This window comes from Felis catus, chromosome B1 (genome assembly GCF_018350175.1).
Source record: "Felis catus isolate Fca126 chromosome B1, F.catus_Fca126_mat1.0, whole genome shotgun sequence".
Taxonomy (NCBI): domain Eukaryota; kingdom Metazoa; phylum Chordata; class Mammalia; order Carnivora; family Felidae; genus Felis; species Felis catus.
Genome location: NC_058371.1, coordinates 100,883,224 through 100,908,874, shown reverse-complemented (window position 1 = coordinate 100,908,874; position 25,651 = coordinate 100,883,224). Strand labels below are relative to the sequence as shown.

At 39.2% G+C, this 25,651-nt stretch overlaps 1 protein-coding gene across 4 annotated transcripts in view; it reads left to right on the top strand.

Annotated features, from left to right (window-relative positions):
* SPATA5 (spermatogenesis associated 5) overlaps positions 1 to 12,839 on the top strand; it is a 370,044-nt gene extending 357,205 nt beyond the window's left edge. For all 4 annotated transcript variants that reach the window (XM_011281675.4, XM_003985028.5, XM_019828995.3 and 1 more), the window contains one exon: positions 11,685 to 12,839. In XM_011281675.4, coding sequence (XP_011279977.1) covers positions 11,685 to 11,861 — 177 coding nt within the window. In that variant the 3' untranslated portion in view covers positions 11,862 to 12,839. The remainder of the gene's footprint in view (positions 1 to 11,684) is intronic.
* The last annotated feature ends 12,812 nt before the right edge of the window (positions 12,840 to 25,651 follow it).

Below are 25,651 nucleotides of genomic sequence, written 5' to 3'. Positions count from 1 at the left end.
ATAAGTAGTTTCATCTACCTTGCTTTCCCATAACACCTTCTACATCTGTTGATTGCTCTAATGGCCTTTCTCATAGTTTTTAGTTTAGTCTTTACAACTGGACATTTTTAAGTCTTTATTTAGGAAACTTCCTGGCTTTTTCATTGCTGAACTTGACATAAACCTTGTTCTCTCATAAGCAGTTTTGCAAAGGAATTTGGGTAACATTAGTTAAGAAGGAATGGTTAGGTTCCATAATCCATTAAGTAATGGACTTACGGTCAGAAGAGAAACATGTAAGTGTTTTAGTTAGTCTTCATAAACCGAATTATCTTTATTCCCCACCTTGACTTGGACTATGAGTAACTAATGAAAATGATTGTCCTGTGTGGCTTTTAAAGGTACTTGTAACTTCTTCTAAGTTGTATCACATACATAATGATTTTAGTATCAAAATGTAAGAGCTGTATCTCATGTGTCTTTCAAATCAATAAACACAAAGATTTTCCTTTTTTTCCCTTTTTAATGGAAATGCAGTATAAGACAATAAGCCGTATAATTTTGCAGATAAGAAAACAACCCCATCAGTTTCTAAATACCCAGTGTGTACTGTTATTACCAAACATCAAAGTCTACATTAGGTATTTAAGTCTGAAAATTCACTTATGGGCTAACTAAAATTGCACATAGTTAATATATGTCACTTGTAAATCCTAATCTTATCTTGGATACTTAGGTTTTTAATTCCTTAACTAGTCTGCTTAAATTTTCAGTCTTTGTGTATTACCTTAGCTTTTTTTTTTAATAAATGAAATACGATATTAGTCTTTAGATTCCTCTTCATGTCAATAAAGACCTAAGTAAGTTATACCTGGTGGCAGCTGTTGAATGTTTATAAGGTACAAGAGGAAGGTCTAAGAAAGCAAAAACTACTTTCCCGTTACAGTGATTAACTCCACATTGTAACTCCTGTACTCCTCAACTGTGATAATTCTAGCCAAATTACATTCTTACAATAATAAGATAGATATTATGAAGCATTCATAGGATTTTAAAAGATTTGAAATATAGTAACTGTAGCACAGTGGTTCTTAACCCTTTTTGGATAATGGTTTCTTTTTTAGAATATGATGAACACTTTGAACCATCTTTCTAGAAAAAAAAGAAAAAATATATATGTATATGTAAGTTTTTAAGGGTTTCAATATATTCTTAGATCCATTTGGATATCCATAGACCCTAGGTTAAAAATCTTTATTATATGGCCAATAAGCACACAAAACTGGTAAAGTTTTTACATATAATATGATGTGCATAAAGTATAAGATAAGTAATTATAAGTAATCTTTTCACTCCCTGTCATGTGCTGATGGTATACTTAGTGTTTGCTCACCAGGACCTATCTTCAGAAGCCCCCTAGCTAGCTACAAATTGTCAAGTCATTTTTTTTTCTGTTTAACACAGATAGCCATTAAACAGCATGCTATACTCTAGAGATGCCATGCAAGGCTGCTGATCGGCTGGACCAGCATGCAGCCGCCCAGAGAATGGAAAAAGAGAAAGGAGCTCACTATAGATTAAGACTGAGCATTAGGGTGGGTGAAATGGGTGAAGGTGGCCAAAAGGTACAAACTTCCAGTTATGAAATAAGTCTTGGAGATGTAATGTACAGCATAGTGACTATAGTTAATAATCGTGTGTTGTATATTTGAAAATCACTAAGAGAGTAGATCTTAAAAGTTCTCATCACACACACAAAAAAGTGTGTAACTATGTGGTGATGATAGATGTTACACTGTGGTGATCATTTCATAATACATATATATACTGAATCATGTTGTATATCTGAAAGTAATATAATGGCCTATTCCATCATTGCTCAAAAAAAAAAAATGACTGGCTGTAAAGGGGGAAAAGGATCTAACTCCCAAATACTCTACTCTGTGAGAGCTCAAAGATCCCGAGCTGAACAAAATGCAAAAGAAGCTACCCAGGGCATCTGTGACGCTACAGTTTCAGAGGAAACATTTTTATGTGTGTGTTAGTAGGGCAAGATGTGGGGACTGGCTGTGAAGATGGCTGACAGGGGAGAAAACATGTGGTGTGGTTTAACACCACTGCCTACACCTTCCCCCTACCCATCCCCAAAGCCACCCACCTCCCTATCTCCCACAACACTGGCAGAGAGGATCAAACCCTCCAGACTTAGAGGAGAGGCTTATAGCAAGCTGACCTTTCCTGGGTCTCCTCTCCCAAAAACATTCCCTGTCCTGCTCTTCTCTCCTCTTTGCCTGGAGCCAACCTCAAGGTCTCCCATTTATGGATGCTTTTACCCAAGAACTGGTACCTTTTCCAGCTTTCTGGCCATAGCTTGGTCAGCAGTCTTACAAGATTCACAAGTACACACCTCCACTTAGGATGAATCATTGTTCCCAAGACGTTTTTACCTTTTTAATGCATAGTAGACAATTATCTTGGCTGCAGTTGTCACAGCAGGAGGTGTGTGTGTGTGTGTGTGTGTGTGTGTGTGTGTGTGTGTGTGTGTGTGTTTAAGGCAAAAACTAATTTATATCACTGTTCAGAGATGACCTCAGCAGGAGACCTTTTTGCAGACTCCCAAAGGTCAAGGGACATGCTAACCTGTTATGTTGGGGAGTAGAGCAGAGCAAAGGCTGGAGGGCCTTTATGGGACTTCAAGTCTAGTGAGGGAGATAGACATTTACCACAGATAACTCTATATGCTTCCTGGAAACTGATATGATAGAATAGTTCAAGTTGCTACCAGACCATTAAACAAGTGATCCTGAAGCAATCAGACCTGGGAAGATAGTGAGTTTGCCTTCAGGAATGCCTCCCAATGGAAACGTTTACACTGAACTTTGAAGGGTAAATAGGTTAGCCAGTACTGTGCACATCTTGTTCCATGAAAACATTTTGTTTTCTTCACTGCTCTATTCCTGTGGGTACGTTGTACCTGGTACCGTGCAGGTGGTCAATAAAGACTTTTTGAGTAAAGGAATGAATTAGGGGCTCCCAATATCTGTTTGCCCTCTCACCCCTTCCCCTACTACATGGTTCCTGCTTTTTGCATTACCATACCAGTTGGTGTATTTTTTTTTTCAAAACTAAAAATACTTTTTTTCTTATATGGTTTAATTAATGTTAGAAACATTTAAAATTCCCATAGGTACATATGGTTGTAGAAACAGTAAGAATGAAAACTCCCAAATCTTTCTTTCCCCAGCTCTTTCCTCTGTAGAATGATAGATTTGTTTGTAAATTGTAAAAAAAAAAAAAAAAAAAAAACTAGGATGGGCTTCTCCGAGCAGGTGGTAATGATGAAAGGTTGCACATCTGATGTACACAAACTTCAGTGTTATGTACAGATCAGCAAAATTAAGCAACCAATGGACTCCTCCACCTTCTTTAATGCCATTAAGCTTTAGTGTGTTTTTACAGAAACTCTTTTCTTTTGACTCAGTACCAGGCATGGCATTCTAGATAGTGACTTTAACATAATCCCAGATGGATTAATTATCATAAAGCTTATTTTGCAGACAATCTTAAGGAATTTAGCCCAAGGGCAATAGGCAATTCCTTAAATCTGAAGTTTGCCCCCCACGATCCTCACTTCTAGCCTCATCACATAAAAAGTTTTCGGTGAGGTGGCACTGTGAAGTTCCCTAAAGCAAGCGCGACTCTCTTCCCGTCTGAATTCCCTTCTCGGGCCCTGTTTTACGCCGTGGGCTGCTTTCTGGGCAGTTTGGGGCGCCCCTCGCCGTTTGTGCGTGTGACAGCCTGACTTCCATCTGCTGCTCTGCGGCCAGGAGCCTGCTGCGCTCCCTTCAGTCACATCTTTCATGCCCGGCCATTCAGCCACCTTTCAGCACGTCTCAATGGGCCGGGGAGAATGGGCCCTCGGCATCCACAGGAGCACATAATCTCCCAGGTAGCCTCCTCCTTGAAGCACCTCCAGTGCACGCTGTTCGCAAACAGCAGGACACCACTCTCTACTGGGCTCCTAATCCCTCCGACACACAGGGGAAGGAGGTCGCCGGGCTGTGAAAGAGAAAAGAAAGGCGAGGGGGCGGGAGGGCGGGAGCGCACACAATGTCAGCCCGCGGCCGCCAGCGGCTGCGCCACAATCAGCGCCAGCTGCAGCCCAATTAAGCTCAACAGGTCACAGGTGTTCCAGACAGAAGATGCTTTTAACAAAACCACTTTCTTGAAAATACCTAAGACTTTTTAAAGCACTGCAGCCCATTTCTTTTGGTGGATTCTTTAAAGCTATTTAGTACACTTGAAATACAAAGAAGCTGAAAAGCACATTTAGGCCTCGCTGGAAGGCGCCCTTTCTTCTTGCCAAACAGCAGGAGCAGCAGCGCGGCCGCCGCAGGGCCCGGGGAGCACCGCTCTGCCTCTGCGTGGATTCTCTGCAGCTGCCCGGGCCCGGGCTGGGGCGGCTCTCTTCTCCGGTTCCGTCCCTGCGGATACTCTGCCGCGTACCGTGCCGTTCACCTGCTCGTGCTAGAAACTGCCCCCTGGCTGTATCTCTGTACTCATACCCTGCAGTCCCTAGGCTGCCGCGGCCGGTTCCCTAAGAACTTTGAAGCAGCACTGCCAGGGACTGATTAAACTAGGTACACGAGGTCAGCTCTCCAGAGCCGCGGTTCTCACCGTCCGAGGACACCCTATGAATAAGCCTCCTCTTCCGGCACGTTTAAAATTGCCGACTTTTTCTCCACAGATCTGAGGCCTTCCTTTGCCTGCAGAGTGGGGTGATGGGAGCCAAACAGAACGTCAGCTGTGTTACCCTCCCGCCTCTCTTGGAGGACACATAATCTCTGCGAGGTCGTTAGGAACTTGGTGACGGTTAAGTTAGCATTTCAACCTGCCTGTTGGAAGTGCGCAAGCAGTTCTTAGCTCCCCCATTAGGCCTACTTGGGGCAGCAACCCTTTTTCCCAACCTTACATGCCACTCATGGGGATGTGTTCCTGATGTCCTTCTCATAATCTGGTTACAGCCAACAGAAAAGGGCACATACTACCCAGGCCTTATTTGGAAGTCGAAGCAATTGTACGTAAATTATTGGTGGGTTTCTAATCTGTCAGTGCCCAGAAAAGAAGGTGGTGCTCCTGTTAAACTGGAAAGAACACAGGCAGGGCTATAGCACAGGATACCCAAAGTAGCGCCCAGCATTTTCGGGTTTTTCTACCCAATGACTAGGTTTTGGTAAAGTCTTTGCCTTGATTATTTGTCACATCATTTTTTTTTAAACTACCACTGCCTGCTTAGAAACCGTGTGGGTTTTCATTTTCGCAATACCCCTGTTTCTCTTTTACTAAGCTGAGCCACCTGTTTAAACTCTTCTTGTCTCGTGCATTGGGGGAAAGAACCCTAGGCTGTGTATAAGAGGTTTCATTTTTTTTCCACAGTGAAGTAAGACATTGTTCTTATTCTTCATGGCATTCAGAATTCTGCACAATTGCCTCTTTTGCCCTTTTGCATTTAAAAGTGAGGTAATTAGATTTCCCAAGGTTCAATGGTCAAGAGCCTTCTCCTCCTGGGAAGTTGCTTCCCCACACCCTCCCGAGTGGAGTTGTCTCACGTAATCCAGTTATTGCTGTTTTGTTCTTCTAAAGCCACTGCTTTTTCAGAAGGCAAGTATAGCATAAAAATTCATACTCATATGTCCTCTTTCATTGCTGAGTTACTTTTTCCCTGCATTTGAAAATGATTACTATTTTCCTCAGTGACTTCGTTTTGAGGATTTCTAAATATTTTCACTAAAAAATCGTTTCCTTTCCTACCTGTTGGGAGCTCATTTCAGATACACCTTAATAGAGAGTTCCTGCTTTTTATGTTGTCTTTAAGGTATCTGTTGGCTCTATTACTATTGTAGAATACATGAAAAGAGAATTTGTGGCATGTTGGCACCAAAGAAATGGGTGTCATGGCCACCGAAACAACGTGTCTTAGTTTAGCTCTGACAATGAAATCTTAGGCCCACTCTGCTTGTCTTTTGTCTCATTTTCTCATTTTCCCAAACAAATAATACTTTCACTTTTGCAGCAAGGCACATATACATCTTAAAAGTTTGGGAATCAATTCTTTAGTCAAACTGAAAAAAGAACACAGACTTCAGACACTCAGTTTTACAGAGCCAGCCAAAACAGTGTTGCTTTTCCAGCCTAATGGCGAAAGCAACCTTACTGGTAGTTGGCTAATAATTCATTTAAATGATCTAGTCTGCAGCCTATGGGGGAAGAGAAGGACATGGTGAAGGGATTAGGGGAAAGCTTCCAAAATCTTTTTGCCAAAGATATTAATGCATTCGAGTGCCAAGAGTTTTCTTTCTAAACGGGTTGGTTTAACATTCCAGACAGTCTGTGATTCAAATTCATCTATTCATCTACACATCTTCTCATGAGGTTCTTCTGTAGCCTCATGGAAGAAATTCAGCTGAATTCCCCCATCACTGAACAGTCCCAGATTCCATGTGGTTTTGAATGCGATGCCAGGAGAATGATGAGTTGTGTGGTCCCTGTATACACTGTATACACTGTATACATACATATATATACACACACACACACACACACACTGTATACATATATATGTGTATATATATATACACACTATATACATATATATATATGTGTGTGTGTATATATATATATATATATACACACAGTGTATACAGTGTATACAGGGACCACACAACTCATCATTCTCCTGGCATCCATATATATATATATATATATATATATACACATATATATATGTATATATATACACATATGCATACTTATACTTATCTCATTAGGTTTTCTTACAAACTTTAGAGATAGTAATGAGAAAACTCCCACTTGAAGTTAAAAGCCCTTGTCAGTTTCTGTAGTATCCAATCCCAAATAAAGAGAGATGTATTGGCAAATTTAATCTAAAAAAGACCTCACTCTTTCAGTTTCATACAGAAAAGAAAATCCATCAACAGTTGATTGATACCAGGTTATTTTCATCAAATGGGACAAAAGATCACCATTTGCACAATTTTGGGGTTCTCCCCCCACCGCCACCAAAGCTTCCATTTCAGTCCCCTAACCTAATATAAATTACTGCATTATTAGTAAATTTTCAGGCATGTTTCTTCATTACAGCACAGTTTTTCCCATGACAACACAGCAAAAACGTTCCCGTCCCTATGTAAAAAATTTTGATACCTCAGGAAGCTTCCCTCAAAATAACACAGACATACTTGTATTCTTGATAAAATTTCTAATTTCTATTACTTCTAAGGAAGGAACTAGATTTAAAGTAGGTCCCCAGACTAAAACATTGCTTAAGACAACATATATCACAGTGTTAAACAATTTTTGTTACTAATGTAACTGACAAAGTACAACTGACAAAGTGCAGGTTATATGAAACATAGAATAAAATATTATAGGATATAGACCAAATATGAAAAAGATACATATAATGTGTACTTTTTGGAAACTTTGTTTATAGTTAAGGAACTGTTCAGTTCGATTCAACAAATATGCATTGACCGTTTATATCTCCAGAACCCAAATGTGTGCTGTGGCTGCTGCCTTTTGACCCCATTAAACAGACTGGTCCTTCTCCAGTATCTTTTTTCTCCCTTGCCCTCTTTTCTCCATTCTGGAATAGGAGAGAGCAAAAGAAAAAAAAAAAAGGCTATGAAATAGGCAAAAGCCATATTGTGTCCTTATTGAATTGTTTTGTATTGGTTAACACCTTTGAGAACGTTTGCTGAAGATCACCAGTAATTCAAGAGATAGCCACTTAGAGGTGTTCTGCCAAAACCAGGGCAATTCTGTGTATTGTGGGAAACAGAGTGTATGCACTGTTACCTAAAACTTGATCACGAAATACTTGTTCCTCTGAAAAGACATTAATATGGCAGGGCAAATGCTGGCAGGGGCCCTGAGAGCAAGCTGCACTTTTCTTGGGAAGTATGGTATCTTTGGAACTCATGCTAAAGTAAGTGACCCCAGAGCAAATAGAAACCACCCATCATGAAATGGGCCTCCTAAGAATACTTCCATTTTCACACCTACCTTTCTATTTGGGTTAAGAGAGAATCAATAATCCAATTAATGCTTTCATTTTGGAATTTCTAAGAAGCTCTTTCATGAGGAAGAAATAAAAACAAAGGAACCTTTAGGAGTTATTCTCTATCAGCTGCTTGTGCATCAGCTGCTTGTGAATTGGGTTTAGAGATTTAAAGATGACTGCCATTGACTAGCCTTCACTGTCATTATGGCCCACATGACTTCTGAAAACTATCATTGTTATTTTTAGTGACATTTTGATGACAGAACTTCTCTCTCTCTCTCTCTCTCTCTCTCTCTCTCTCTCTCTCTTTAAATTCTTCATTTTGGCTACTGAGGCTGGAAGAGTACAATCTCTGGTCTCTTTCTCCCCACCTTGCTGTTTCTTTGCTCACTTTACCCCTCCTGCTCAGAATGCCCTTTTCTCCCCTATACGTATATCTAAATTCCGTCCTTCCCAGTTCGGTTTATGAAGCAGTAATTTCTCTCTTCTTTCCATACCAAAGCACTTTTCCTTTTGCCTTGCTTAACAGTACCTCTAATACCATGCCACATTGGACAATTGATGTTCATTCCTTACTGGTTTGAGAGTACCAGAAGACAGATACCACATCTTGGACATCTCTGAATCCTCTACTGGGCCTCATCTAGTTGTTATACAGAGTAGTTATTCAGTGGATGTTGATTGATGAAAGAGTGACTGGTTAATGATTTATAGTGTCTTACTTCCTCTCAATTACTAGTTGTGTATTGCTAAGCAAATATGATAGGAAAATAAAAATGGTAGAAAGTATTGCCTAATTGACTGGTTCTTCAGAGCATCCCTGATAAATAATATAAAACAGGAAAACATTTATCGAAGCAAGTGTTGAATTCAGACACTCCTTCTGCCACTCTGGAAGTGCTAACAACTGTGATCTGTCTTCTGTACAGAGGAAGACACCTTTCTATGTGGCATCTGAATGCCAGGATTCAGCTGCTCTGATTCCCTTGTCATTGTCTCTCAAAGGTTCTACAGGGCATCTCTTTCTAACTCAAACATTGTTAGTGCTCTCGTCAAAACTCTGTCCAACTTTTCTATACCTCACAATTTTGTAGTTCTCCAAATTGGATGGAATTGTTAATTAAGGGTCAGGCCAGTCCTAAATATAGTAGGGGAATTACTCTTGAGTGTTAACATATGCTAGAGGCTCTAAGCTACAAACATCCAGCTTTCAAGTGGCTGTTACTGCTCTGACCACATCTCGCCACCAGTGCCCCCCCATCACTGTCCTGGAAGCTGCCACATAAAAGCAAAAAGCAATTTATAGCTTAGGAAAATCTATAGACAGAGATGTGAAGGAAAGAAAGTTGATCTGCAAGAGGAATTGCTCAGGGTTGCTGACCCTAAGGACAGCCTTCAAGGCCTCAGTGACCTGTCACTTCCCATTACCTACATTTCTCTACCATGCCTTGTTAGGCTATCTGAGATTCCGATGATTAGAGGAGTATAACCATTTCTTCTTCTCCCAGTTTGATTACTGTATATTGAGAGAGGAAGCCTACTAGACTGTTAGTTCTCTTTCTCAGATGTACCAGCAGTGTGAGCTACTCACTATCTGGCCATGTGAAGCAAATTCCAGGAACTTGGAGAGGTTCCAGACAGCCTTGTGGTCACCTCTCCCTTTCCTCCACCCAACCTCCCTACACCCCCCCCCCCAACACCAGCTTACTGTGTTTATCTGGCCACTCTGTTTGCCATGCTCCCATCAGATATTGTACACTATTAGTGGGATCCCTGAATTATACAAAATCGAGGGGCGGGGCAGGGAGTGTTCACATAGCAATTAATTAGTACTGCCATTAGCATTGTCTAGGACATGGGGTAGGTACTCAGTAAATGTCTGTAGCCATTATGTACTGGATCCAGTATTCTCTGAGGTAAGTCTCAGTTATGAAGTATGCAAGACATGGCACTGGTGACTTCTGTACTCCACTTAGCATGGGAAAGGACCCACATGATGGAAACATTCCCTGTACTGTCTCAGACAAAGAGCTAGAAGTCCACCAGCCAGCAGGAAATTCAGGCCTTTCTGCCTCTCCCACTGATCCTTCAAACTTTTCAGCCTTGCAGCCATTGCTTCAAATTCTTGCAGGTAACAGAAGTGCTGCTGCGATGGAGGGAAGGAAGGAGTTGAGGCTTTTCTCCACTTTGTTCCTTTTTCCTCCCTTCGTGGAGGTCCTCAAGGTCCCTTTGGAACAGAGTGGAACCATTGGATAGCCAGTTTACCATGCTAGGCATTTCATGTGCTTCTACTGTGCTTATTAATTATTATATCTTGTTTTCAAAATAACTCTTTCTGCACCAGTATATGTGATGAAGTTATTTTACTAAGCCCTGGAAGTTTTGTTTTTTTCCTTCAACAAGTTGGTAGCCACTCTTTTTGGAAAAGCATTAACATGCATAAGCACTATAGTCAACTTCAGGGCTCATTAATGAAGCCCAGAACTAATAGTTACATTGTCGTAATTTGACAAAGCCATCTAAATCTATGCAAGTTTTTTGAAAGCTCCCTAAACATGCTGCTAAATCCCCTAAAAAGCTACTAAACTGCTTTGGCAGCCATTAGCCCAGCATAAGCAGAGGAACTCTTTTCAGTAAGTGAACAAACAGAGAAAATATGCTGAATGGCTGGACAAATGTGTTTCAGCTGGCCCTTTCATTTACCGATATAAAGGTGCAGTCAGTATCAATCACTGTTTTCCCTGTTGCCCTGAAAATCACAATATCTCTTTTCATCCCACAAGCTCTTTTCACCACAGTAATGTGTCTTTAGAATGACACTGGCATCAGCCTGCTTCCGCTGTCTGAAGTCCAGAGAGCTTAAAAACACATTTCAGGATTCAAGACTTGAACCTTCCTCCCCTTCCGTTTTCCTACCGCCCACTCTGTCCTCCCTCCTTCTGCATCCATTCCACCCCCTCCCCAGATTCTTTTCAATTCTTGCAGCTTTCCTCACTGAGTAAACAAAATTCACTTCTCTGTTCTAAAGCAGCTCTCCAAAGTAAACTTAGAAAACTCTATCTGATATTCCCAAGATTTAAGAACTTGTTCAAGAGATGCACATAAAGAAATGCTTTTACATGTCGGTAATACATCAAAGGTTGAAAGTAATGTGGAAATTCTATGCCATGACAAGGTGCACTGATGCGCAGGACTTCACTGTATATCGGAGTAGCTCCCTCCTCTGCCCTCACCCCCTTATCACTTGGTTCTTACCTGCCCCCACCACACATACACACTCATCTTTTGTCATCTTGTATTAGAAGTATGTGCCTGTGTGTCTGTTCCACCTTTATCAGTTGTGGGCTTCTTAAGAACGAATGCCATATCTTATATATCTTTTTGCTGCTCCTGATTCTGAGTACTTACTACATGGTTTTGGAATGAAGATGATTACTTTTTGTCCTTTTGAAAACTGAAGTGGAATAACCATGAAGATAAATGTTGGCAAGGGTGCTTATAGTTGAAGCAGTTACCACGGATGAATATTTGAAATATATTCAGTTGAATCCATTGAAATATTGATTGTCTTTTCTCTCCCCTTTTTTGTTTTGTATGTTTGTTTTTGTGTGTTTTGCTTCAGATTATAGCTGTCTGTAGAGAGGCGGCTCTTCTGGCTCTGGAAGAAGACATTCAAGCCAACCACATTATGAGAAGACATTTTACTCAAGCCTTGAGCACTGTGACACCCAGAATTCCTAAATCATTGAGACGTTTCTATGAAGAGTATCAGGAGAAGAGCGGGCTACATACACTCTGAGAAAGTATGCATGTTCAGTATGCTAAAAATGCTTTCTAGAGAAAACTTGTTTCTTTTTAAAATTTTGTCTTGAGAATGTCCAAAAAAAACCTCTCATAAGCAAAATGTCTGAAATTGAGAGGCTTCAGTGTTTAAAGACATTTTAAATCATATGGATACAATGAAAATGTCCATGAAAATCTTTGGACACAAGTTTAAGTCAGTTTTATCTGGAAATGTGTGCTGTTTTAAAGAGCAAACTTCAGCTTTTTCATTTTTGACCTAGTTTATTCATCTCATGAAATGCTTTCCTCACTCCAGAATCTGTTTCACTGCATTGCTAAATGCCCAGCCTGTGAGCCTCAGTTTTATACGAGAACATAGAAAATGCATGTGGTTGGGCACCTAAGTGGTTCAGTCATTTAAGTGTCCATCTCTTGATTTCAGCCCACAGTTTGTGAGTTCAAGTCCCACATAGGGCTCTGCACTGCCAGCATGGAGCCTGCTTGGGATTCATTATCTCTCTCTCCCTCTCTCTCTCTCTCTCTCTCTCTCTCCCTCCCTCCCTCTCTCTCTTTCTCTCACTCTCCCCCCGCCACTTGCTCCTCTCTCTAAATAAATAAGTAAAAGAAAATGCGTGTGGATTAATCCGTAGTGAGAAATATTTACAGACCATTATTTTTAAAGGCCAGCCAGTGGAATAGACAAATGCACAAACCAAACTTTTGTGGCCTTGTTTCTAGACATGTATTTGTTTTCATTATAATTCACACCTACATGTTTGCTTTGGCCTTCTTAATCTCTACTTATGACAATAAAAAAAGAGAGAGAGAGAGAATTGAGAGTTATTTCATGTAATCCCCCTTGCCAAGTTTAAAAAATTGGAAACGTCGGGGCGCTTGGGTGTCTCAGTCAGTTAAGTGTCTGACTTCAGCTCAGATCGTGATCTCACGGTTCGTGATTTTGAACCCCATGTCAGGCTGTGTGCTGACAGCTCAGAACCTGGAACCTGCTTCAGATTCTGTGTCTACCTTTCTCTCTACCCCTCCCCCACTTGTGCTCTGTCTCTGTCTCTGTCTCTGTCTCTCTCTCTCTCTCAAAAATAAATAAACATTAAAAAAAATTTTTTTTAATTGGAAACATAAGCCCAGTTCAGGCCTAGAGCAATAGACTTGTTTTGTTTTGTTTCATAAGATACTATAAATAAATTGTGTGTTCATGTTTTGAGTTGCACACATTTTCAGGTTACCAATAAACTTTTTCATTTCAAAGATAAACCAAATTAATTGTACTATTAGTCATATTTTCTTATGTTGCATTTTAAATATATGTATTTTTGCTCTTAATTCTTTATCTTTGGAATTTCTTGACACTTTAATATTATATAAATATCTTTGAAAAACTGTCGGAAATCGATTCCCTGACTTCCAGTTCAGAAACTGGCAATGGAAAGAATGTGCCCTAGATCTTTGAAAATTTCCAGAAAGACAAGTCAGGCAAGAAATACCTGATTATCAAAATAATGGGACTATACAGTTTTGTGGTGGTAGATATTCTGAAGTCATGTCTCAACTGTCTTATCCTTTGACTATCAAAAATAGATTTGCAAGGCGTTTTTTTCCCAGACTACATTGGTTTATTAGTATATACACGAAATCACTAGGGGACAAAGAATATTACTACTATTTAGAGCTCTGTTGTCAAATAGACACTAGTCACATATGACTATTTAAATTTTAATGAATTAAAATTAAATAATATTAAAAATTTAGTTCACCAGACACATTAACCACATTTCAGGTGTTCAGTAGTCATGTGTGGTAAATGTCTGCCATGTGGACAGAATAAATTGTAGACCACTTCCATCACTCAGAACGTTCTGTTGGTTTCTGCTGATTTAGAATAGAAGGCTTACTCAATGAAATAAATAGGACCTTGAAATTACTTTTATGCTTCCCATTTTCCCTTCAGTTATTAGAGGACCATAACTTCTTCCCTCTAAGTGCCAAGGGCACAAAATAAATAAAAAAAACCTATCCCCAAAGGCCTAAACAGAAAAAAAATTAAATTCTTGTTGCCAATAAAATAAAAATCAGAACAGCAAGCTTCACCTGACACAGGCTTTCAAGCTGGAAGCTGGGTGGTGGGGAGGAAGGTGGTGATCTCAACAAGGAGTTCAGATGTTAATGGCCACTTAGACCCTTCAACCCATGTGACGTACAAAGTTATAACTGAGCCTCATATAGAATGCCCAGGTCATTAAAGACCAACACCTTCAGTGTAAGGGCAGACTAGAAAAGAAATTCTGCTGGCAAGAGAGGTCACAGGGAGCCCTCTTGACTTAAGTCTGTGCTTTGGATTAAACAAAAAAAGAGGCTCCTCTGAGAATTCTGACTACAAGCTTACCTGACCACAGGTTCCAGGCTTGAATTCGCACCACCTTTGTGATACGGAAACTTGACACCTAAAAATTAACATGAAAACATCCTTGGAGATATCCTTGGAGTGACTAGCAGTTGCAGTAGTCAGAGGAACATATCCTCACCCAGACCACAGAGGATTCCAACAGTTAAAACCCTGCTTGCAGAGTGTATAATCCCCAAGGTTGTGGATCACTAGAGCCTCACACTCTGCTAGTAGAACATAAATTGGTACAGCTACTTTGGAAAGCCAGCTAGCATATCTAGTAATGTTGAAGATTCTATAAATTAAGTGTTCTCTTTGGTGTATATCTCAGAGCAAGTTTTTTACAATGAGGTAATGAATAAGAAAATCATAGCACCATTATTTCTAAGGAGTACGAAACTGGAAACAATCTATCTCATCAGTCAGAGAATGGATTTCTACCCAATACCCACACATTGCTGTACTTATGGCAGTAAAAGTAATTCGAGCTACATGGAAAACAAGAATTTCAAAAAGAACATTTTGGAAGAATACTTGCAATTTTTTTTAAGTTTAAGGCATGCAAAATAATATATATTGTTTATGGGGACATGTGTAATAAACGACTTGTGGAATGGAAATGAAAAGCATCAAATATGGGGGAGGAAATTCCTCAAGGGAGAAAAGGCTGAAATGTCATATCTTAAACTGCATTATGTGAATACACGTGTTGATTGCAATACAGTCTACACTTTTTTTATCCCTAAGTGTTTCATTATAATTCTTAAAAGATGAGCCTTAAATTGGTACATTATGGTGCAAGGGCAAGATGTATCTCTAGCCGTATTCTGCATCCTAACCAACATCACAGTCCTGTCATTCCACCCAATCCTTGGACATCCAACGCAATCCACAGTGCCTACCATTCCGTGTGTCTGGAAAATCAGAAGTACCAGTATGATGGAATAAAATGCAAGAAGGCCAAATTAAAAAAAAAAAAAAAATCAGGCTTTCAGGACCCAAGAAACACTAGAGAAATTTGTTGGTGAGAGTTTGTGTTTAGGTGATATATGCCTTATGGCAGGGATGGGAGAAATTAAATCTGGAGTCAGACATCTGTTTCCATGACACTGATCACACAGGAGTAGGAAGTTAAGAATTTTAAAAGATTTTAGAGCATTACATCTTTAATCTATTACAAACCAGTTATTTTTTATATCTTTAGCTAGCTAACTATGGCCATTGAAAAGGCAAATAGTTTTTATTTGAATTTTGTGCCCTCTTAATAACAGTACCAGGAAAAAATAAGAGTCCTAGAAAAGAGCAGGTCTGGGGTCACTAATTACAATTTACCCCGGTGTCATCTGCATGAGGCTTTTACTTCTGATTCCAGAGTGTCATATGTATGGATTTAAAATAGTGTGTGATCCTGTTATTGGGGTTTGTTTGTGATCAGATTACACAGTATAGTTCATGGAAAATTTAAGTTCAACAAGAAAAGAAAATGTCCAGTTTCCTGTCTTAAGAAAGCAAGACTTTATTGGCATCTGGTCAAAAGTTTGTTGTTGATCCAGATTCTCTTCAGGATTTTGGGGTACTCACATTGACAGGTTTTTTTTCAGTGCTTAGGTTTTATTTCAAATAATTAAATTAGTGTTTCTATCTAACAACAATACTTAGAAGAATGGCTTCTAGCTTTTACTTCTCTATGACCAGGAAAGTGTGTAAGCTTATTACTGACTGCCCTAACTTTGCTTGAAAAATGTTCAGTTCTGTGTTATTTCTAATGTATTAAACAGGTTTTTTAAATAATGTATAGGTTTTCCACTTTGGAAAAATAATTATTGAAGTTGTAGAAAAACCAAACTTGAGTATATGTTTAATTTATCTTGATCAGGAAAAGGCTGCAGAAAGCTGCTATAAAGGTAGAATGAAGTTATTTCACTAGCCTGTTGTTACTTAAATTTCTGAACTTAAGGTCGTTAGAGTTGGTTTGTTTTGTCATGTTTCCCTGAGTTTTTCTGTTAAAGATGAGCACATACCAAAGCACCCTTTGAAATTATATATGGGTTGAATCAACAGTAATTTTCAAATATGGCCCACACAGAAATTCTTTTTTTAAAAAAAAGATGTTTATTTACTTTTGAGAAAGAGAGACAGAGTGTGAGCAGGGGAGGGGCAGAGAGAGAGAGACACAGAATCCAAAGCAGGCTCCAGGCTCTGAGCTGTCAGCACAGAGCCCAACGCAGGGCTCAAACTCACGAACCGTGAGATCATGACCTGGGCCAAAGTCAGATGCTTAACCAACTGAGCCACCCAGGCATCTCAGGTCCACACAGAAACTCTAATGCCCCAAATTGATTTGCCTTCCTTCCTTTCAGTTTTCATTATAATAGTTGTATGCATGGATAGACTTTTAGACTTTTTACCTAATATCTATGTCAAATATACTCCAATAGCCTATATCTTTTAGGACTTTATTTTGGGGAAAAGAATTCATTCTAGAAAACTTAGGCAGAAAGAGACGTTGCAAGGTTTTAAATGGTTCACAAAATCATTGGGAAATTTGTAGACTCCTCTTTCAAGACTTAAGTGATAAACATTTCTGGAAAGATGGTTAAAATGGTGCACTTAACACACCACACACAACAGAACTTAAGGAAATTAAAAAAAAGATAAATTGTTCATCTGTGCTGAAATCAGGGAACAGATAAACTCTGGGTTAAGTATTTCAAAGGCTATCCAGAAAGTACAACACATTTCGGACCAACTTAAAAAGAATCCAGGAAGTTCAGTATATACTTTGCTTGAGAACACATATGATAGGAAATATTTGGTTTCAAGACACCATCAGTTGTAAGATTATTAATTTAAAAACATTCTTTTTTTGGAAAATAAATAAATTACTGTGATTTCACTATTAATATTATTACAACCTGATTTCAGAAACTGTCAAATGTGAAAAATATTAAAATCAGTCAAATACAGTTAAGTGAGATGGGAACTGACATGTAATAATAATATGTTCATATATTTGTCATAAACCCACAGCAATTAAAATACTATTTGCAGCAACATAATCATAAAAAATAATAGAAACGTTGACAGGTAAAAGGAGAGTCAAGGATACAGGGCCCAGGTTATTTGGGGCCAGGAATAATCACAGTTTGAAATATCCCACAGGGAAATAGCAACAGGGGAATGACGCCAGAAATCTGGGGGGAAAGGCTGGGAGTCTGGACAAACAAATTACCAAAAGATAAAGCTGGAGCACATTAGGAGGGACATTTTCTGGGGAAAGAGAAAAAAAGTTTAGAATACAACATCTTTGAAGTCTTAAAAATGTTAAAATATAGGCATTGTGATTCAGGGTATAATAAAACATTTGAGTAAGATTTAAAAGGAACAGAGCTAATGGATTTATTTATAATTTATTCCACAAATATACCCCCCACAGCTACAAAAAGGCATATTATTTACCATTTTTTTCTCCCTCTCCACCCCCCCTTTTGGTGAAGTATTCATTATAGCCTTATTGTACCACAATAACAAAACATTACAATAATTCAAGTATCTATCAGTAGGGTCTGCTTTATTATGGTATATCCATACAGTGGAACATTATAGTGCTGTAAAAAAAAAAAAGGAAAGAAATAAACTCTGTAAATTGATTTAGTAATTATCTTCAAGATACAGAGATCTAAATAACTTAGATATATGCCTACACCCTGCAAACAGAATGTATATCATTTTATTCTCTCATATATCTATATAAATTATGTAATAGGGTGCATACACACACACACACACACACACACACACAAATATTTGCAAACACAGAAATGGTGCAGAATATGCTTTATAACCACCGTGTAATAAAACTAAAACTGAGAAATGTAGAAACAAAAAACCCCAACTGTTTAGACGTTCAAAATTCATCTTGAAATGATTCTTTGATCAAAGAGAAAATCAAAACCAAAATCAAAAACAAAATCAAAAACAAAATAATGAAAATACTATATATCAGAATCTATGGGATTCTAAACATTTTCATTAACAAAATAAGATTAAATTAAGCATTCTCCTCAAAAAGTTATTATAAATAACTCCAAAATTAACCTCAGGAAAATATAACAGTAAAAGCTAAAATTAACAAAAAACAAAAAATGATTGATCCAATGCTATTCTTTGGAGAAAAAAATCCACACCAAATTAATCTTTTTGTGGTGGACAGAATATACCCCCCACACACGTATACCCACAAAGACTTACACATTCTGGTCCCTAGAAACTGAATATAATACATTACCTTAAATGGCAAAAGGGACTTTATAGACATGATTAAATTAAACATCTTGAAATGAGAGAACCCTGGATTTTCTACATAGGCCCAATGTAATCCTAAAATCCCTTATAGGAACTTTAAGTCCCTTATAGGAAGTCCCTTATAGGAGTCCCTACAAGGAACATAAAGTCCCTTATAGGAAAAGGAGGCAGGAGAATCTGAATCAGAGGAGAGGTCAGAGAGAGAAATTTGAAGATGTTACACTGTTTGCTGGCTTTGAAGATGGAGGAAGGGTCCAGGAGCCCAGGAATGCAGGCAGCCTCTGGAAGCTGGAAAAAGACAAGGAAAAGGATAGCCCCTAATGCCTCCAGCCCTGCCAATGCCTTGATTTTAGTCCCATTTCATAGACTTACTGCAGACTTCTGACCTCCAAAACTGTTACAGAAAATGTGTGTTGTTTTAAGCCACTGTTTGCAATAATATATTATAGCAGCAATAGTAAACTAATACGCTTTCTGTTTTGATTTTTAAAAGATAGGAAAGCCACAAACACACAAAATTGAGGGGAACAGAAACCATATTTATGAATGGAATAAAAAATTAAGAATTTTGTATACTTGTCCCAATAAATGTGAAAACCCTGGTGAAATTGTTGATTTTCATATAGCTACCTCTCAGAAATTTGTAAGCTCAGATGGTTTTATAGGCTAAAAGTCATTCAGATTTTCAATCCCAATCATCATTATGCTATTTAAATTGTTTCAGAGCATAAAGTCCCAGTCCCTACTCTGACTAATATAGTGCCAACCCCCTTTCACTAGCTACATATCTTTAAAAAGTGGCTCAGAGAGCATGGAACCTTGGTACCCATTCCCCATACCTTGCTCTATGCATCTTTCCATCTGGCTGTTCCTGAGTTTTATCTTTGATAAGCCAGTGATCTATCTAGTAAGTAAAATGTTTCTCTGAGTTCCATGAGTAGCTCTAGCAAATTAATCAACCCAAAGGAGTGGGTCATGAGAACCTCCGATTTATAGACAGTCATAGGTACAGGTGACAGCTTGCAATGGTGATTGGCATCTGAAGGTGGGGTTGGGGGGGGGGTGGCTGCATTGGAAGAAGGAGGGGGAGCAGTCTTAGAGAACTGAGCTTTTAACCTGTGGGATCTGACAATATCACCAATGTCAGAATTGAACTGAATTGAGTTAATAGCTTGATGTTTGGAAGAAAACCACCCCCCCCCCCCCTCAGAATTGGTGTCAGAATCATTTTTGGTTTTTTATGGACTTCTGAAAAGGATTGTCAAATAAATATATGCTACATTAACTATATGGCAGCAATAATTCTTACTGGTGCTGACTTTCATATGGTAATCACGTATCTGCTCTTTTTGTGTAAGAAAGTACTGTTTCCTGAATTTCATCAGTTGTTCAAATATTGTCTTTAAAATGCATATGGTCAAAATCTTTTCTGCATATTCTCATGACATAAACAAACAAATACAAACCTCAACAATATTTAGATTTGGGAGTAAGTTATAGAGCCTGATTCCACCCTAATTATACAACTTTGTTTTCAACCATTCCCAAACAATGCTTTCTATATTTGTTAAACATTGTGAGTTTAGATCTTATTTAGTTTGCAATGGAAAGCCCATGTTCTATTTCGAGTTTGATGGTCCATAGAGCTTCTCTCATTTCTAATCTCTTGGAATCATTTTAGCCAAAATATCTCTTCTCTCTCTCTCTCTCTCTCTCTCTCTCTCTCTGTATGATGCCCATCAACAGTTTGGTATTTGCATGAAATATCGTAAGTGCTGTGAAGTTTACTTGGTTGGTTGTCTGAAATGGTCTCAACGGTGGCCTACCTTTCGTAAGATTGAGATGCCAGACTTTTCCTGGCATAATAAAGATGAAGAAATCTAGCCCTAGATCCTGACCTAATAAGTGTCAGATCCAGGAAAGATGATAGGTCCCAGGCCCCAGGGCAGGCTTGGCCTCTAACAGGAGCACACAAAGTTCTCTATGGCTACAGAGAGAAAAGCAGGGTAGATGTCACTGGGCAGTAAGTGGAGAGATTTGATGGAAACTTAGACTATTTTTCTTAATGAAATCGGAAGCTCTGTTCTCAGCTGAGTATGGGGATGGAGGAGGAAGCATTGGAGATTTGAGAAGAAAGAGTAAATGGCCCATAAATGTGTAGTAAGAGGGCAGGGCAGAGCTAAGTTCCCACGAGGGTCAGTGGTCATGAAATTAAAGCACAAAGAATTTCCTGTCATCGATCATATTCATATATTTTACCTTAAATTCGTATCATTTTTATAATTTCCTTCTATGTCTTTTTTCCTCCATGTTATTTTAGCATATAACAGCCTAAAACCAGTCCAAATGTAATCCCCAATTTCCATTATAAGTTAAGGAAAATCACTTGGCTTCTGTACCAAATGTTTTAAAAAATCCTTTTTTTTTTTTTTGCATATTTCCACACACACAAAAAAATGCGCTTCTGTGCTTTGCCTCCTCCATATAACTTCTCAGTAGGAATTCCTTAGAAAGTTTGATGGGGGTGATCGAATGAGTGCTAAAGAGCTTATTGGCTGAACGTTAAAGCATAGCGGCGAGCCATTTCTTCCGCTTCTACTAAGCTTTCGCAGGTTCAATCAAGAGAAACCTGGTCCTATGTCTCCTGGGTTCACCTTTCACAGTTTGCCACTTTATTCCTCCACACAGCTCCCATTTTAGTAACAAAACGTCTAGTAAAAGCTAGGACTTGGAATCATTCAAGTAGATATAGACATGTTAACATACATTTTCAGATATTTTGTAAGTCATGGAGACCCAAACTTTTGTAAAATGTTGAGATTTTGGGTAAGTTTTCTTACAAAAAGTTGGTGAAAAAGTACTACAGTGAAGTTTTAGCACAGAGCGAGATCGTACTAATCCCGAAGAACAGTAAGGATTTTTCCAGTGGCTTCTGAGAGCAACTTGTCTTTTTCACCTGTTAGGTTGGGTTAAAGTTCATCATCATGGAGCCCACCAGCCCTGGAAATGGTCCAATAGCTCTGAATCACAGGAACTTGTCCATCGCTCTGGGCGGAAGTTGTCTGTCATTGTCTCCCTGTGTCAGGTTTCTCCTCTGGTCTTGGGGAAGAGAAGGTCCTCGTGCCCTTATCCCCTCTCCCCTTCCCTAGTGTATCAGTGGAGGTGGAGTATGGGGAGGGTCTTCTCGCTCCCCACCACATTCTGGTCCACCAAACTTTCTGTACACCACACTTCACATCTTTCTTTTGTGTTTCCTTTTGTTGCGGTTCGTTCCTTTACCATGCACTTAACTGGCCAGCTCCAGCGGACTAAAGGTGAATTCCATTAGGAAGCACACTGGGGAAGAAAGTAAAAGAATTTTGGCCAGATCACAAAATGTGGATAATAATATACCGATCGGAATAGAATACTCACCCATTTCACGGGGATGCTGGGAGAACTAATTAATGTTTGTAAAGGCCTTTGAGTTCCTTCGAGGGAAGGTGCCACCAGAGGGCTAAGCATGATTGTGAAGGGATTATGTGCACAAATACAATACCAGGAGCCAGGATATTACTAAAAATAAAGTAGAACTTTCTGTGAGGAAGGTAAGGAAGGAAATGCCTCACTGAAAAAAGCTTAACTGTCTTTTAATACAAATGCTTAGGCTACCGGGTAATGGAACGGCAAATCTGAGGTTCTATTCTAAGCACAGGATTATGTTTTCTCGGCATTGTCAAGGTGCAGTGGAACAAAACAAAATGACTGCTTTACCCAAAAGAGGGTTATAGTCTTTGAAAAAGAGATTAAGAGGATGTTTGGCTATTGCACTGTGCAGTCCATCCAGGAGGAAAAAGGCAACAGTAAAGCAAACGTTTGTTTGCATTTGAGGGGAGGGGGGTTTTAAAAATTAAGAGACTGCTCCAAATTGAAATAATTATTGATGATTGCTCCCAATAAATCTAGTGATAAAGATTAAAGCTTGTTAGAAACCTAAATACATTTTTCAGTGCGTCTTTCTTAAACAGCTCTTTTAAACCTGAGTTTGAAATAGCAGAAGTAATATAGTCTTGCTTGTGTGTTTACAGAGGACGATCACATTAACTGTATAAAACAAAACAAACAAACAAAACCCCTCTACCTAGTCCATACTATAAGTAATCCATGCTGTATTTATGGATGGATTCTACAGTGTTTTAGAAGTCCTCATTAGGCATTGGGTTAACAAAATTTAGAGCAGAAAAGGAAATGAAAATGGTCTCCTTTTCACTTAACCTCTTCTTTCTGACCCTTTCCTTCTCCTCCACCTGCTTATTTTGTAACGAGGCCTCCGAAGTCTGAAGCAGATTAGTAAACAAATAAATCCTTTAATATCATGGAATACTTTCCCCAGCATAAATAGGATTAATCTGCCAACCCAGCAAATTCTACATTTCATATACCTCAGCTTCATAATAAGCCATTTCTGCCAATCCCCTAATTTACGGCACAGAGGTCATTTCATTTTCATATTTACACTGCATATAGCATTCAGAAAAGCATCAAAGAGCACACACAATAACCTGTGCTTCTCAAAGAAAGCAGACGAGTGAAAGAACATGGACCATGGACTGCCTTCCACCGGCTCAGAAGATCCATCTCCAGAAGCTCCTGAGGCAGCTTCTGTCTGGCTCTGGCTGTAGAGTTCTGAGTGTGAAGCCTGAACTTCATGGCCAGACATGAGGACTGGATAGCCATCAGTCTTTGTGTCCTCAAAATTTTGCTATACTGGTGAAGAAAAACTGGGCTGGTTCCATAGACCCTACTTGGACGTTTCAAGAACTAAAAATGGGTTAAGTTTTATAAAAAAAAAGAGAGAACAAGCAGAGTGGCCTCTGATCTTAGGACTAAAAGGTATTTCTTTTTTCTTTTTTTGGTGCAAAAAGGTGTTTTTATTAAAGCACAAAGATAGGACCCAGAAAGAGCTGCTCAAGGTATTTCTTTTTTTTTTTTAATATGAAATTTATTGTCAAATTGATTTCCATACAACGCCCAGTGCTCATCCCAACAGGTGGCCTCCTCAGTGCCCATCACCCCCTTTCCCCTCCCTCCCACCCCCCATCAACCCTCAGTTTATTCTCAGTTTTTAAGAGTCTCTTATGGTTTGGCTCCCTCCCTCTCTAGCCTTTTTTTTTTTCCTTCCCCTCCCCCATGGTCTTCTGTTAAGTTTCTCAGTATCCACATAGGAGTGAAAACATATGGTATCTGTCTTTCTCTGTATGACTTATTTCACTTAGCATAACACTCTCCAGTTCCATCCACGTTGCTACAAAAGACCATATTTCATTCTTTCTCGTTGCCACATAGTATTCCATTGTGTATATAAACCACAATTTCTTTATCCATTCATCAGCTGATGGAATTTAGGCTCTTTCCATAATTTGGCTATTGTTGAGAGTGCTGCTATAAACATTGGGGTACAAGTGCCCCTATGCATCAGTACTCCTTTATCCCTTGGGTAAATTCCTAGCAGTGCTACTGCTGGGTCATAGGGTAGGTCTATTTTTAATTTTCTGAGGAAGCTCCACACTGTTTTCCAGAGCAGCTACACCAGTTTGTGTTCCCACCAACAGTACAAGAGTGTTCCCGTTTCTCCCCATCCCCTCCAGCATCTATAGTCTCCTGATTTGTTCATTTTAGCCACCCTGACTGGCGTGAGGTGGTATCTCAGTGCGGTTTTGATTTGTGTTGCCCTGGTGCGGAGTGATGTTGAGCATTGCCCAAAGTATTTCTAACAACTACTCAATTCAGCGACTTGCCCAACCAAGGTCACAAAGTAAGAGGTAGGGGCAGTGTGGTGGATTATGGCCACCAGGTCTTCTGCCAGCCAGGGCCATGCTGTTCTTACCTCACCGCACTGCTTCCCTATGGGAAGGATCACCATGCTGCTCTCACTCAGGAACCCAAGGGAAGAAGACTATTTTGGGGGTATTTACTCAAAGCCATTGGGTAAATTCTGACTCATATTAACATTTCCCTTTACTCACCCTTTGAAATCTGAGCAACATGAGTCACCGAACTGTTCTGTCCTCTTGGTTGATGACCAAAGGGAAATGCTTCATATTAAGAAGTAAGTCCTCATAGCTGTTGGGGATAAATTTCTGAGAGTCACAATGAACAAAGATATGACGAATAATGAGGCAGGAAGGTCCCTGCAGCTGTGAGCCCCAAAAGTCCTCATGGCACGTGAGCCAGAGAGACTCCTCTTTCCTGAACTACAAGGTCCGCATCAGGCCTTTAAGCTAAAATAGTAGGAACAATGGGGTCAGGAAGAATGGGAATGTACGCATGTTCCTAAAGAACCAGTTATGACATCAGGACATTTTATGTCAAAACACCTAAGTAGGATAACAAATGATGTACAGCAACATGTGACAAGATGGATGAATCTTAGCAATATGATATTCAATAAAAAAGTCTCAAAGATTACATGCTACATGATACCCTCTATATAGTGTAAAGCAACTAACATTTGTAAAAATACATGCAGTTTAGGAACACAATAAAACTATGTAGAAAGAAAAGCAAGGGAATGAGTTCAGAATTCAGGATAATGGTGGGGAGGTCAGGGGCCGTGTTTGTGGGGGAATGTATGATTAGGTGTGAGTTATTTTCTGACATAATTTTTGTTTTGGGAGATGGTGTCATCGATGTTTATTACATGTTCATTACACTTATTTAAAAATAAGTAAATAAAAAAAAAAAAAAAAAAAAAAAAAAAAAAATAAAAAAAAAAAAAAAAATAAAAATAAGTAAATAGGGGCATCTGGGTGGCTTGGTTGGTTAAGTTTCTGACTTCAGCTTAGGTCATGATCTCCCAGTTTGTGGGTTCGAGCCCCACGTCGGGCTCTGTGCTGACAGCTCAGAGCCTGGAACCTACTTCGGATTCTGTGTCTTCCTCTCTCTTTGCCCCTCCCCTGCTCACACTCTGTCTCTCTGTGTCTCTCAAAGATAAATAAAACATTTAAAAAAAGTTTTTTTAAATAAGTAAACAGGGGCATCTGGGTGGCTCATTTGGTTAAGCATCTGACTCCTGATTTCAGCTCAGGTCATGATCTCACGGTTTGTGAGTCCGAGCCCCG